Genomic DNA, 16,071 nt, shown 5'->3' on the forward strand with positions numbered 1-16,071 from the left:
GTGATGATATAGCGCCGCCTTCAGTCTGATTAATGTATTGCATCTTCCAGGCAGAGGCTCTTTCATTGAAGGGTGTGTCCTCACAGTGCCACAGGTGATAATGATGCCAATAATTGCACACGAGGAACAACAAGTGACTTTTCAGAGTCATCAGCAATTGTGCTGTTAAAATAGTTCACCTGGAAGAAACTGCTAAATAACATTTAGGACTACTCTGCATTTACTGTTTATTTTTCACCTGCAAGTAGAGTGACAGAAAAATGAAGATTTCAGATCGGCCTAGTGACATGGTCCGTCTCTCTGTATTGGAACATCTCCGTGTGGTTCACGGGATAAAGCTGAAGAACTGTGGAAGGAAGAAAGAGAAAAGGTTTACAGGTGGTACCAAAGTGTTTGGAGTTCCACTGGAGAGTTTGCCGTTGTGTTACATGCCTCAGTGTGGGCTGCTACCCTGGTAAGAAACTAGGGTTGCAAAGGTACCGGTAATTTACCAAACTTACCTGAATCTTCAGTCATTTTGATAACTAACAGTCTATGGCAATATATCGTAAGTTTGGTAATTTTATACTTTAATAACTTTATAGAAACATTTATTTTATAGATATATATTACACTTTTAAAAAAAATGTATAGCTGTGTCCATGAGTTTCTAGTAGATAAAATTGCCTAATTCATGAATAAGGCATCTAATCAACAATGGCATTATATTCAATTAACTATGCAGCTCTTCCAACTATTGACTTGTTTCACAACTGCCACCAGTTTGATGTCAAAACATTGGCAACGAATCCATCTTGACACTGTAAAATATTTAAGTCTATAAAAAATAATGTTCAATGCTGAAACCCTCATATTAAACACCAATGATATTCACTATATTTAGGATCATGTTTTATATTTAAGATAAGGATTTACAACTTTTCAATTTCATTTTAATATATTTTACGTGTAATAAGGCCAGAGAAGGAGACAGATAATTACACACACCTGTGATAATCTGAAGTACCCAAAAGAGCCACTAGAGGTCTTTTGATAGATTACATAAAATCCTTGAAAGATACCAAAATTTCGGTAGTTAACGGAGTTTCCTGTAAAAACCCTCTTTGCTACCCTAGTAAGAACACACAGGCTCTATTCTAACAATGAACAATGTGCAACTGAAGTGAGAAATAAGAATTCATTTTAACATTACAACTTCAATGTAGCTTTCTAGTGGATGCCTGTGAGCATCTACTGGAGCATGCTGGGACTGATGGCCTTTTCAGAAAATCCGGTTCTGTTGTTCGTCTGAGGACCCTTAGGGTAAGTGTGTGACTTCAACATGCACGGATTATTGTTGATTTAAAGGATGTCAATTTAAGACTTGTTTTGTTATCTGATAGACTCTGGACTCTTTCCCCCCCCCTCTTTCCCCTCTCTCCCCCCTCTTTCCTCACCACGCCCCCACACCTCCAACAATACCACAGGCCAAACTAGACCATGGGGAGGCGTGTCTATCCACAGCCCTCCCCTGTGACGTAGCCAGCCTTTTGAAGCTGTTCTGCCGTGAGCTTCCAGACCCCCTATTCCCCTCAGACCTCCACTCAGGTAGGCAGCCTAGAGGTTGGAGAAGGTCGTTGGTTTAAATCCCGGCTCAAATGGGGGAATTTCTGGGCCCATATTCATAAAATGTCTCAGAATAGAATTCCTGATTTAGGATCAGGTCCACTGCTCTGAGGTGTTTCATGAATACAGGTCCTGTGTGAAGTGAGTCTGTGACAATAATAGACAGCAACACATTTTCTTTCTCCAGCCCTGCTGAAGGCCCAGCTATTACCCACTTTGGAGGAGAGGGCCTTGGCCACCCAGCTGCTGTCCTGCCTACTGCCTGACAGGAACTTTGCCTTCCTCAGTTACTTTTTCCACTTCCTCTCAAAGGTCTCCCACAGGTAATATGTTTGGAGATAGCGTTGCTATTGTAGGGGAATAGCAGGCAACAGGGAAAGTGTACTAGACTGTTCACTCTGCTACCGTTCAGCAAATGGTTCCGACGCATCGGCTTTCGGACCAGCAGGTTCGAGACAGCTTCTACCCCCCAAGCCATAAGACTGCTAAATAGACATTAGTTGTCTATCTTGCACTGACTCTATGCACTCACAAGACTTACACTCATCACATGCTGCTGCTACTCTGTAATTTATTTTACTCTTAATATTACCTATCCTGATGCCTAGTCACTTTACCCTGCCTTCATGTACAGCACATATCTACCTCAAATACCTAATATCCCTGCACATTGATCTGGTACTCTCTGTATATAGCTATTACCCCTGCACATTGATCTGGTACTCTCTGTATATAGCTATTACATTTAACATTTACATTTAAGTCATTTAGCAGACGCTCTTATCCAGAGCGACTTACAAATTGGAAAGTTCATACATATTCATCCTGGTCCCCCCGTGGGGAATGAACCCACAACCCTGGCGTTGCAAGCGCCATGCTCTACCAACTGAGCCACACGGGACCACTGGGGACACGGGACCACTATTACCCCTGCACATTGATCTGGTACTGGTACTCTGTATATAACTATTACCCCTGCACATTGATCTGGTACTCTGTATATAACTATTACCCCTGCACATTGATCTGGTACTCCCTGTATATAGCTGTTACCCCTGCACATTGATCTGGTACTCTCTGTATATAGCTATTACCCCTGCACATTGATCTGGTACTCCCTGCATATAGCTCTACTCACTGCAATTTATTAATCTTGTCTTTTTATTTTAACTCTCCATTGTTGGGAAGGGCTTGAAAGCAAGCATTTCACAGTAAAGTCTACACCTGTTGTATTCAGGGCATGTGACATATAACATTTGTCTTGAAGCTTAGCTCTTGTCCCGTAAAGGTCCAGACCATTCTTTTTCTGGAACTCCGATTGAGACAATAATAATATACCATTTAGCAGATGCTTTTGATCCTACACGTGACTTGTAGTTCTGGTTCTTATTGATCATCAATTGTCTTTGCTCTGCTTTTCTATCATTTTTCTAAGGTGTGCAGAGAACAGGATGACCAATAGTAACCTGGCTGTGGTCTTTGTCCCGAGCCTGCTTCCTCCCAGCCACGGAACAGAGGGGATGGACACATATATGAAACTCAAGGCTGTGGTCTATACCTTCATAGAGAATGTCCATTCATTTGGTATGACTCTCACACCCCTCACTCTCCACCTCGATTGCTTTCACCCATCAGATGTAGGACGAGACTCGTATGATGATGTGATGTAGGGGGGCTCCCGATTGGCGCAGCGTTCTAAGGCACTGCATCTCAGTGCTAGAGGCGTTACTACAGACCCTGGTTCGATTCCAGGCTGTATCACAACCGGCTGTGATTGGGAGTCCCATAGAGCGGCGGACAATTGGCCTAGTGTCGTTAGGGTTTGGCCGGGTTAGGTAATCGTTGTAAATAAGAATTTGTTCTTAACTGACTTGCCTAGTTAAATAAAATAAAGAAATGTCTGTCTAGGCGTCCCAGGTCATGCTGAAATGTCTCTGTCTATAGGTGTGGTTCCTCAGGTGATCATGGAGGGCATCCCAGGTCATGCTGAGATGTCTCCCTGCAGGAAGAGACGGCCACTCAGAAAGAGCCTGGGTTTGGAGGCCTTCCCAGACATTCAGCTTTTCAGGAACAAAACATTTTGCTCAGGTACATGTTTACAATCTATTTTTTCCACATGAATTTGGGCTGTCAGATTGTGTGTGCAGTATAATGACAATGTTTCAGAGGCTTATCATTTGAGCTTGTGATAAATTAACTTCTTTACCCAGGGAAACCAGGCTCAAGTCCTTCAGCTCGGTTGGCCAGATCTCCCTCCACCCCAGTGAGGACAGAGAGCTGCAGAGTACAGAGCAAAACACTCAAAAGGTAAAATGTAGTTTTGTATGATATATCTTCTTAACAGAGAAAGCGATCAAGATAGGGTCCTGCCCAACATATACGGAACTATTACCAGTTTTCATTCCCTGTCCGTCCCTCCTCAGAATGGATTCGGGAAACGTTGGGTGTTTTTCGGCCAAAAGGCTGAAGGGAGGTGACAGTATCCGCAGGTATCCGGGTCTGTCTGGTCTGGGAAAGCTGAACCTAACCCCCTGGAAGAGCAGGAGACGCACCACTCTATAGTCTCTATCAAATGGATCTCAATTCATCAGACATCAAGGCCCATATCTCAGTTGTCATTGTTTTGCATTGAAGATGAAAATGAAACCCAATGAATGTCACATTTTATTTGTCTTTAGAAACGTTTGGACTTCTGGATATTTAATTTATTTCCCTGTACATATTTCCTGTAGTCCACCTGTCCAACATGTCTGTAAAACTAAAATTTGTTTTAATAAATAGGTTTATTTTTAATACTACTTTGGAGTCAAAGGTATGAAAATACTATTTTAGCCACATCTTAGGCTATTGCATGTCTGTCTGCTAATTTGTAAAGCACACAAGAAAACGAATATGGCACACTGATTCGCTTAATTATTAACATTGTCCGCCGACCAATGACATTCACGGAGATGCCAGTTACTTTCGGAGCCTGGCAACAGTGGTAGGCTAATAAACTGTGGAGCAAGGATCGACTGCATCCTCGTTCAGCATTACAGGCTCTTGCTCCTCGCATCCAGGATACACGGTAAGGAAAACGCTATATTGTAAGGTTCAGATAAATATCGTATAGGCCTTTTAGATATGCCTAACCAGTAGCCTAATGATATTTGAAACATTGCATCTGTTGAATTCATATCGTTTAGGTGTATCTAAATCTTGGGATGACCGTAGCGGACTCAGTATCATATTTCCCTCTGACGTAGGCCTAAACGTTTGATGGCGGACCTACATTTTGTTTTCACAGAAAAGTGGCAGACGCACATATGCCTTGATACCACATACTGTCGGGCAATAGTTGATTTGAGTATATGGCTAATTAGCCCGATGCATGCATATGTATTTCCATTCTGGCCATACGATTTATAGATAGACAACACCGTTATGTGCGTAATTTTGGATTTATTATGATGGTTATGCCCATGTCAACATTATTTCGACATCAACAGCGATATTTGGGACCAAATGGTGTGTGATTATTTGCCTAATGGGGAAACATCAATACCGTTTATTTGTACCTACCTTCTGTAAACCAACGGTTACATAAGGTTGTCCATACAAAACATTTGAATATTTTTGAAAATAATAATTGATACATTTGATCAGGTAACAATGTCAATGCCTGTTTCCAGTGGCGTAACGGAGTTTCACAGCGCGCAAGGTCTTTTAATGTTTGTGCAGAGAAAAGTATAGTTTCTCGTCCTATTTTGCTATGGGGCCGAGATTTTTTGTTGTTGCTGTTTTAGAGCTCATGGATTTTTGAAAAATCTCAATCTCAAATATTTGTCCTAATGATAACATTTCAAAATATTAATTTTGATAGACAATTATCAGCTGTCACACCATGTAAAGGAACAACCATACAACTGGTGTCAGACACTATAAAAGGCATTTTTTTTAAAACAATTATTGTCCAAGTATTTAAAGGCATTGATTGTTTACTTCTAACATTGAGAGTATTCAAATATGTGATACTAATCTTTTTGTAGCGTTGTGAAATGCTCCAGGGCTCATGGTATGTGCGTTCCAGATTTAAAACATTTTGTAAAGAAAGCCTCCTTTGGGTGTAGCACAGAAAATACTTTCAGTGTTTAAGCATCTGCTGCTGAACAGTGATTACAATACCTTTTTCTCAATATTGACAAAAAAATGTGTCTTAAGGGGATTAGCCATCAATGACGGAGTTGACAAAAGATCAAAACATACAAACGTTTGTAAAATATGAAAATAATTCATTTGAAAATCCCCAATAATAACTGTTCATCTTTTTACTGAATTTAAAAAAGATTTCATTCAAGTGGTGTATACCATAACAATTTAGCTTTTTCACTGTAGCATTACTTATCTCAAAACAGCTGTGTTACGTTGAATTCATCAGGCAGAGTGAGTTTATGGTTGTGATCATGGTGATTCCAGTATTGTTTGTTTTTAAATCTATCAGAAGTAGAGAACTTTCCAGACCATTTCTGGTCTTTGTGGTTGAATCTGTGTTTGAAATGCACTGCTCAACTGATAATCGTATGTGTGGGGTATAGACATGAGGTAGTCATTCAAAATTCATGTTACACTATTATTGAGCACAGAGTAAGTCCATGCAACTAATGTGACTTTTTTTTTTACTTCTGAATTTATTTAGGCTTGCCATAAAGCGGTTGAATGCTTATTGACTCAAGACATTTAGGTTTTTAATTTGTACAAATTTCAAAAAAGAGTATTCCAATTTGACATGAGGTATTGTGTGTAGGCCAGCGACCCAAAAATTTTAATAAATAAAAATCAGGCTGTAATACAACAAAATAGGCATCAAGGCATAGAGTCGACATGGAAATTAATAATATTGAAAGTATTTTCGAAAATGACCAAAACCAATCTTTCTCTTAATTATCCTAAATGAACATTTTAAGATCAAATAATGTAAAAAAAAAAAAAAAAATGTTCACTATAAAAACAAAGTTTACCTGCCGGACAAGGATTGTCCCGACCTTTCAGTAATTCTTGAGCTAATTTCCTGCTATTCTACACAGTTTGCCATGAAGCTGAGCGAAACAACATGTTGCAGTTTTATAGCTAATTTCCTGACATGTTTATACTGTATGCTATCTGGTAAGCTTGTGTTCTGTGCCTGCGTTAAAGCCTGCCACCTTATCCTTCAACGGAGACCTTTCTTTTATAAGTGCCTAATTGTCCATTTATCCACTTTACTTTGTTTTAGTTTTTTTGTTTATGCATACATGTGTATAGGTGATGTAATGCATTATTAATGATGGTCTGTACCATGTTTGACTTTGATTGTTCCACAATGTGGTATAAAAATAACTATTCTAACTCCATACAGTTTTCGAATGATGGGTTAACGATGGTTCCTGTCAGATGGACTTTCTTCTGATGAAATAGAATATAATTAGAACATGTTTTTCAGTTGCATTTTCTACTGAATACATTAGACACAACATATAGGCCTATTAGACATAAGCAACAGTGCTTTTATCTCCTATATCTGACACCAGCGATGGCTTCGGCGGTCAGGTTGAGGAGAACAGTGCTGCTGATTGTCCTAGCGGGGCTGGCATCGGCCCGGAGCCCCCGCACGGTGGACCAGGTATCTGAGGCCGACATTCAGCGTCTCCTACACGGAGTCATGGAGCAGCTGGGCATCGCTCGGCCCAGGGTCGAATACCCTGCTCACCAGGCCACCAACATCGTGGGGCCACAGAGCATCCAAGGTAGGTGATTATGGTCCATGACTTCTAATAATAATGTATGGGTTAGAGGAGTTGTCTGTTATACTCATGGGTATGGATAGTAGTTTCCAGTGTTATCTATTTTGTTCTTATTCTGTATCCATTTGTTTTTGGTCAATAACCACATTTCCATCCAACCACAATGTGGATTAATTACCCGACTCATAAAAAAATAACTTCAGGACTTATGTAAACAGCAAATTTGTCATAAAAATGTTGACTAAACAAAATACTCACGACAAGGTGGGATCTTTTTTGTCAGGGAAATTGATTATGCGTCAATTGCGGTGGAAATGCTTTTATGCGCAAAATATTAATATGAAAACAATCATATGGCAGTAAACTTGAAGTCACGCGATGTTTCATTGTACTACCGAAGATGATCTATTATATTGACAAGATGGTCCAGTGACTGCTCTAACAATGGAAATATAGTACATGTCCTCAAAGATGTAAGGCAGGTGGGAAGAGGCGAGATCAGGTGGGACCATTCTAGCCAATGAGAGGGCAGATACGCCAGGCTCAACTCAGTCGTTTTTCTCAAAGTTTCTGGAATGTCACGTGCTTACATCAGTACATTTGGAAGAACCTAAACAATTTAAAAAACAAACATATATTTGATCAAATAAGCCTCATAATTCGACACTCATAGACATCCAGGGGCGGACTAGGACAAAATCGGAACTGGCTTTTCTAACACAACGGCCCATTCTTTTCCTTGAGGCACCCGCCCATTTTTTGTTTTCTCAAGGCCCCCATTATTAGTGAGATAATGATCATTTTGTCCAACAAAACAGGCATACTGGGCTAAAAACAGACCAGCCCATCTGGCATTTGCCCGAAATGTCAGATGGCCAGTCCACTTCTGTAGACCTCCCCACTTGGTCTGCTTATCTTGCATGGACAGATTTTGGGATTTTGAGTAAATTCTTTCCCTTTGCCTCTTCCTCTCTGGTACTACCACATGGAAGGCATGCAAAGTCTATAGGCAGATGGAATAAATGATTACAACTTATTCCTTAACTACATAAAATATGGTGGTTAAGTCCACAGTGATGAGCTTAATGCAAATGTCCACTAAATATAGGGTAGGCTATCATTTGAATGACGCTGGTGACATGATGATCGGTGCTTGGCTGGAAATTGTCATATACAAATAATCAGTTTTTTAAATTCATATCGTCATATAACTGTACCTGTCTGCTGTATCAGAGAACCGTCTATAGAGTATCCACCAACACCAGCCTGGGCAAGTTTCTTTTGTGACGAAACCATCAGTAAAGTTGAAAATGCGATGGAAACCTGAGAACTTACCCGCAAAAGTGTTTTTTTAATGTTCACTACGCCATTACGCACATCCTTTTAACAGCAACAAGTCAGTTGGATGGAAACACCACTCTGGTGTGTCACGTTCGCTGGAATAATCATCGGACCAAGGTGCAACGCGATATGGTTTCCACATATTTAATAGAGAAACGCACAAAACAATAAAGACGTAAACGTGACGACAATGGAGTGCTAACATGCAACTACACAAACAATATCCCACAAAACACAGGTGGAAAAATGCTACTTAAATATGATCCCTAATTAGAGACAACATTTACATTTAAGTCATTTTACATTTAAGTCATTTAGCAGACGCTCTTATCCAGAGCGACTTACAAATTGGTGCATTCACCTTATGATATCCAGTGGAACAACCACTTTACAATAGTGCATCTAAATCTTTTAAGGGGGGGGGGGGAGGTTAGAAGGATTACTTTATCCTATCCTAGGTATTCCTTAAAGAGGTGGGGTTTCAGGTGTCTCCGGAAGGTGGTGATTGACTCCGCTGACCTGGCGTCGTGAGGGAGTTTGTTCCACCATTGGGGTGCCAGAGCAGCGAACAGTTTTGACTGGGCTGAGCGGGAACTGTACTTCCTCAGAGGTAGGGAGGCGAGCAGGCCAGAGGTGGATGAACGCAGATGGCCAGTCCACTTCTATAGCCAGCTGCCTCTCATTGGGAATCATACCAAACACCAACATAGAAAAACAAAACTAGAACCCCACATAGAAAATATAAACTAGACTAGAGTAGGTCACGCCCTGATCTACTCCACCATAGAAAATAAGGACTCTCTATGGTCAGGAAGTGACATGGTGGGAAAATTAGCATATTGTTTTTATGCAGATGTTAGAATATTTGCATGGAAATCTGTCATCAATTGGATGGAAACCTTCTAAATACCTGACCAATAATAAACCAAGCTAGTGAGGTACAGTAACAACAGGACTATAGCTAACAAAATGGGTTGTCAACTTTATTATGTTAGCAGTATGAAATGGTGTACAACCATCAGTCTAGTTTGTGTATATCTGGGATGTGTCATGATTTGGCCGATGGTTACGTCTAAGAAATATACTCTACCCTCTAAAGCAGGACATTTAAAAACAATATTCCCTACTAGTTTTTACACCACAGGCAGTCGTGTGCCCAGTTCAAAGCCTGGGAGAAATCACTGCTATAATGGAGTTCACATCAATGGAGAAGCTATTTTATATGTGCTCCTGCCAAATGTTAATCAGGAGTATTAAGGGGATATGTTCTGTGGGAGAGAGAGAGAGAGAACATTTTTTTCACCAAGCCAATGGTTATAGTTCCCAGTACCATTATGGAGATTACGTTGACATTTCTGTCCTTGGGTTTCTGTACTTGGGATTTTGTTTTGGACATGGAACGTAATAACAATATGATGATATCTAGGCTGAGTAGGTGATATTTCTTATTCTTATTAAGATATTGATTTGACTTTCAAAATGCAGTAATCACATTTAAAATGTAAAAACAGTAGTAAACATGTCCTCTCGGTCAATGAATAAACAATAAGGTGTCCCTGTTATGCTGTGTTTCCTCCATTAGGTGGCGCTCATGAGGGACTGCAGCACCTGGGTCCCTATGGAAACATCCCCAACATCGTAGCTGAGCTGACAGGGGACAACATCCCTAAAGACTTCAGTGAGGACCATGGATACCCCGACCCTCCTAACCCCTGTCCAGTGGGAAAGACAGGTAGACAGTTACCCTCCTAACCCCTGTCCAGTGGGAAAGACAGGTAGACAGTTACCCTCCTAACCCATGTCCAGTGGGAAAGACAGGTAGACAGTTACCCTCCTAACCCCTGTTCACTAGGAAAGACAGGTAGACAGTTACCCTCCTAACCCCTGTCCAGTGGGAAAGACAGGTAGACAGTTACCCTCCTAACCCCTGTCCAGTGGGAAAGACAGGTAGACAGTTACCCTCCTAACCCCTGTCCACTAGGAAAGACTGGTAGACAGTTACCCTCCTAACCCCTGTCCACTAGGAAAGACTGGTAGACTGTTACCCTCCTAACCCCTGTCCACTAGGAAAGACTGGTAGACTGTTACCCTCCTAACCCCTGTCCAGTAGGAAAGACTGGTAGACTGTTACCCTCCTAACCCCTGTCCACTAGGAAAGACTGGTAGACAGTTACCCTCCTAACCCCTGTCCAGTAGGAAAGACTGGTAGACTGTTACCCTCCTAACCCCTGTCCACTAGGAAAGACTGGTAGACAGTACTTATTCCACATGTACATAAAGGCCTACTATACCTTACTTTACACAAATAGACAGCTTGACACGTACTGTATAACACAACGATGTAGCCTGGGTAACAGACTTTAGTTTCTGCATTCGATATTGCAAACAGCTACGACTAGTTGGCTAAAGCAGAAACAGATGTGCACCTACCAAGGCTATTTGTTCTGTATGATTTTGTTCTATGTAGATTAAGTATTCTGCTATAGCAGGGGATCTCAAAGTGAGGTCTGCGGACCTCTGGGGGTACGTGGAGTTCCTGTAGGGGTCCGCATCCAAATCTCAAAAGATAGTTCAATCTTGGTTTCATCAGACCAGAGAATCTTGTTTCTCATGGTCTGAGGGTCCTTTAGGTGCCATTTGGCAAACTCCAAGCAGGCTGTCATGTGTCTTTTACTGAGGAGTGGCTTCCATCTGGCCACTCTACCATGAAGGCCTGATTGGTGGTGTGCTGCAGGATTGGTTTTATTTCTGGAAGTTTCTCCCATCTCCACAGAGTAACTCTAAAGCTCTGTCAGAGTGACCATCGGGTTCTTGGTCACCTCCCTGACCAAGGCCCTTCTCCCCCGATTGCTCGGTTTGGCTGGGCGGCCAGCTAGTTCCAAACTTTTTTAATTTAAGAATTATGGAGGCCACTGTTCTTGGGGACCTTCAATGCTGCAGATGCTGTTCAATGCTGTTTTGGTACCCTTCCCCAGATCTGTGCCTCAACACAATCCTGTCTCGGAGCTCTAGGGACAATTCCTTTGACCTCATTGCTTTGTTTTTGCTCTGACATGCACTGTCAACTATGGGGACCTTATAGACAGGTGTGTGCCTTTCCAAATCATGTCCATTTACCACAGGTGGACTCCAATCAAGTTGTAGAAACATCTCAAGGATGATCAATTGAAACAGGATGCACCTGAGCTCAATTTCGAGTCTCATAGCAAAGGGTCTGAATACTTATGTAAACAAGTTATTTCTGTTTTTTTATTTTTAATACATTTGCAGAAATGTCTAAAGCTGTTTTTCGCTTTGTCATTATGGGATATTTATTGTGTGTAGATTGATGAGGGGAAAAAATGATTTAATCGATTTTTAAATAATGCTGTAACCTAACCAAATGTGGAAAAAGTCAAGGGGTCTGAATACTTTCCGAAGGCACTGTATATGTTTCCTGATCTTTCTTACATCTCTCAGATATAGGACAGACACTTCAGAACAAACTTCCTTTAGACACATTCTGTTGTTCCATGTAGTGAAGCTGTTATTCAATGTGTTTGTATAGGCTAATAGGCCAAATTATATTTTTCATAAAATGTTTTTATATTTTTGGGGGGATACTTCAAGAGGTCTTGGAATTCTAAATCAAATAGCTAAATAATCCATGGTATGACCTTCTTAAAACAATTCCATATAGTTTAGTGGAACTTCCCCCCAGACAGGGCTTAGACTGTTATGGGTTAAAATTGTAACAACATGAAAATCTCTAAATGTGTAGAATTGCAGGAAATTAGCATGAAAATTGCTAAATGTTCTCTCCGATGTCAAGAGGCGGGCCTTAAAAATGTTCCTTCCCAGGGCCTGAGACTTAGTTTTTCCGGCCGTGCACTGCCGAAGTCATAGTAAAACTCCTTGTATGCTATTTTCCTTGTATGCTGTACTGATTATGAGGGGGTCCCTGAGGAATTTGCTATCCCAAAAAGTTTTAGAAACCCTGTCCTATAGTATTTGGCCAATCTCTGACTCTCTGTTCTCTGCTCCCTCTTTTGTACTGTAGCCGCAGATGGGTGTCTGGAAAACGCCCCGGACACAGCAGAGTTCAGCAGAGAGTTCCAGAAGCATCAGCACCTGTTCGACCCCGAGCATGACTACCCTGCTCTGGCTAAGTGGGTGAGTGACTGGGGTGGGTGCTATGGTTTGTTTGGTTATGGATGTTATACCATCCCAAAATCAAAACTGACCTTAGATCAGAGTCAGGGGAAATGTCAGCCCACTCCACTAGGCTCAGGAGTGGATACAGTAAACTGACTTTAGATCAGAGTCAGGGGAAATGTCAGCCCACTCCACTAGGCTCAGGAGTGGATACAGTAAACTGACCTTAGATCAGAGTCAGGGGAAATGTCAGCCCACTCCACTAGGCTCAGGAGTGGATACAGTAAACTGACCTTAGATCAGACTCTAGTCTGCTATAATGGAGTTTACATCAATGGAGAAGCTATTTTATATGTGCTCCTGCCAAATGTTAATCAGGAGTATTAAGGGGATATTTTCTGTGGGAGAGAGAACATTTTTTTTCACCAATGGTTATAGTTCCCAGTACCATTATGGAGGTTACGTTGACATGAACTAGTCCAGTCCATCTCACCCTCTATTAGGAAAAATATATTGTTTTGATTTCTACTAATTTACACCACACCCCATCTGTGGACACCAGACAAGTCAACCAGAGAAAATATATTTGTTCCCCAGAAAATGCTTAATCAATTTGTTTACAATGATTCAAGAAAAAAGGCATTTCCTGTAAAAACAAAACAATAACAAAAATATATACCTGTGTGTCCCTACTCACTTTAGAATATTTCCTTTTAGAACAAGGAACTGTTGTACCAGAAACTGAAGGGAGGAGCCAAAAGAAGAAAAAGGGTGGGTCTATAATTGGTTTGTTTCTTTTTTTCTTTTTTTTCCTCAGATTAATTTTTTGCTTTTGTAGAAATAGTCTCTGTGAATCCACATCACCACAATTTATTTGTTATACCCCGAAGGAGATAATTCAACTTTAAACTCACATTTCTGGATGAAGTCAAATACATGTTTCTTTATCTTCAGCACCATGACAACTAAATATTTCCTCTCGAAAACAGGAAAGTACCCATCTTACCCTTTTTTATTCCAGAGTGTCAATAACCCCTACCTGATGGGTCAGAGGCTGAACAATGTGGTGGCCAAGAAGTCTGTTCCCCACTACCCAGAAGAGGACGAAGACTATCGCACCACCACTGCAACAAAAACCACCACCTAAACACACTGTTGTTCTAACATTACTGGCCACCATGTTCACTTCAAATTATCTCAAGTAGATTTAAGCAATTAGGCCCGAGGGGGTGTGATATCTGGCCAATATACCACGGCTAAGGGCTCTTCTTTTTGCAAGACACAACGTGGAGTGCCTGGATACAGCCCTTAGCCGTGGTATATTGGCCATATACCACAAACCCCCGAGGTGCCTTATTGCTATTATAAACTGGTTACCAACGTAATTGGAGCAGTAAAAATACCTGCGTTATACGGTCTGATATACCACGGTGTCAGCCAATCAGCATTCAGGGCTCGAACCACCTAGTTTGTAATAAAACGTCACATCAGACAAGTATGTTCTCTAAATGTGTTACTTTTTCCCCATGACACATCTTTGTTGACTTACGTAGCCTACTAACAATGTTAGGTACGGTAACACAGGGGTATATTGATATGTACCACTTGTGTAAAAAATAAGACATTACCATCTGTTGTCTGTTTTCAATCTATCAAAATGACTTGCTCAGGGTGGAAAATGTAACAAGCTTATGAGTTATTTTGTGCCTGTGGTCCACTGTGGCATGCAATTCAGTAATATTAGAGCAGCCTATAAAGCTGAATGTTGTCTCAATTATATATTGGATCAAACCAAAAATATGCTGTTTGTGATACAAAGTATTTAATCAAGTTGTTGTGATTTTAGCTTTTTAATATTTTTTTTGGCTCAAGCCATTATCTAACTCTCTTGCTGTTTTTTTGATTAACATTTGCTGTTAATTCTTAATAATATAAAATAAATGATTTACTCTGCAAGTTTCCCAGGTTTGAGTCCGTTTTGAATAGTATCAGAGAGGATGACGGGCGTTGGAGGGGGCGGGCACATCCTTCCACTGTACTTAAATCTAAGACAGTACAGCTGGACAGCAGTTTGTTTGGCCTCTTCCAAGAAGACGTCATACAGAAATACTTCTACTTAACCAATATCTTACTTCCGCAGGGAATCTAGCAGTTTATTCAAAACACTTAAATCTAAACCAGGAGTGTTTCTGTTGTGTGGAGTTTGTGTAGGACACAGGTGAGTAAATCTAGCTATTTATCATTCTTGCTCTACCAAATACTCGCTATGTTGAAATTACCCTATTCATCTGGTAACTACATTGTACAGACATGTGGAAATGTTGTATTTGGTTTGCGTAAACCTTGCGTAAAAGTTATGCGTAATTTGTTCTCTATTGATTTCCACGACTTCTTTAAATATAATCCTTATATATTTTAACATTCTACATCTAAGGATGAAGACATCAACAGTATTTGCCTCGGCCATGGTGTTGGGACTATTCTTCTGTCCGCTGAGGAGCGCAGCGGGAGGTGGCTTCCAGGGCGCCTCTCCGCACCCATACAAATACAACTCCAGCCCCAACGAGTCGGAGCGCTCACCGCAGCAGCCACCACAGAACGGATTTGTCTCCCGCCAAATGGGGCCAGTAACGGCCGCTGACGAGGTTCTAGAATCCAGCCAAGAAGCCCTACACGTCACGGAGCGCCGGTACCTCAAACTGGACTGGTGCAAAACGCAGCCGCTGAAACAGGCGATCCACGAGGAAGGATGCCTCAGCCGCACTATAATCAATCGTTTCTGTTACGGGCAGTGTAACTCCTTCTACATCCCCCGACACATCTACCAAGATGACGGGGCTTTCCAATCGTGTTCCACCTGTAAACCGAAAACATTCACTACCGTTACCTACACCCTCATCTGTCCAGGCCAGTCACCCAGCACCCAGAAGAAACGCGTCCAGCGCGTAAAGACGTGCCACTGCGCTTCCATAGACCTGGATTAGTTAAAGCCAGATGGAATGGACACATTTTGTATAGTCTGTGTTGGTTTGCTTTCCACTGGAATAACTAAAAGGAATAGAGCGAGCGACCAAATGCGTTAAATCAAACGTGCTTCCATTGCAAAAACCGAATATGCATGAGGGAGAAAATGTCCAATCTTAATCCTAAAAGAGATCAAAACACAACGAAAACAAGGGATGGAACTCTTCACAACCATGCCAAAACCCCTAAACGGGCAGCTATGCCAACT

The 16,071-nt window shown here is 41.3% G+C and overlaps 2 protein-coding genes across 2 annotated transcripts; both read left to right on the plus strand.

Annotated features, from left to right (window-relative positions):
- The first annotated feature begins 287 nt into the window (after positions 1-287).
- LOC120019394 lies at positions 288-14,133 on the plus strand. The gene is made up of 14 exons (XM_038962683.1): positions 288-454; positions 1,206-1,302; positions 1,467-1,587; positions 1,793-1,928; positions 3,041-3,189; positions 3,550-3,693; positions 3,816-3,912; positions 4,029-4,094; positions 4,557-4,672; positions 7,152-7,367; positions 10,288-10,437; positions 12,751-12,857; positions 13,557-13,610; positions 13,861-14,133. Exons 1-14 carry the CDS (start codon positions 288-290, stop codon positions 13,984-13,986), a joined length of 1,746 nt encoding a protein of 581 aa, XP_038818611.1. The 3' UTR covers positions 13,987-14,133.
- Positions 14,134-15,274: 1,141 nt separating this feature from the next.
- Positions 15,275-15,823, plus strand: LOC120019395 (gremlin-1-like). The gene has a single exon (XM_038962684.1). The coding sequence runs from the start codon at positions 15,275-15,277 to the stop codon at positions 15,821-15,823; it is 549 nt and encodes a 182-aa protein (XP_038818612.1).
- Positions 15,824-16,071: the final 248 nt, after the last annotated feature.

Source organism: Salvelinus namaycush, chromosome 24 (genome assembly GCF_016432855.1).
Source record: "Salvelinus namaycush isolate Seneca chromosome 24, SaNama_1.0, whole genome shotgun sequence".
NCBI lineage: Eukaryota > Metazoa > Chordata > Actinopteri > Salmoniformes > Salmonidae > Salvelinus > Salvelinus namaycush.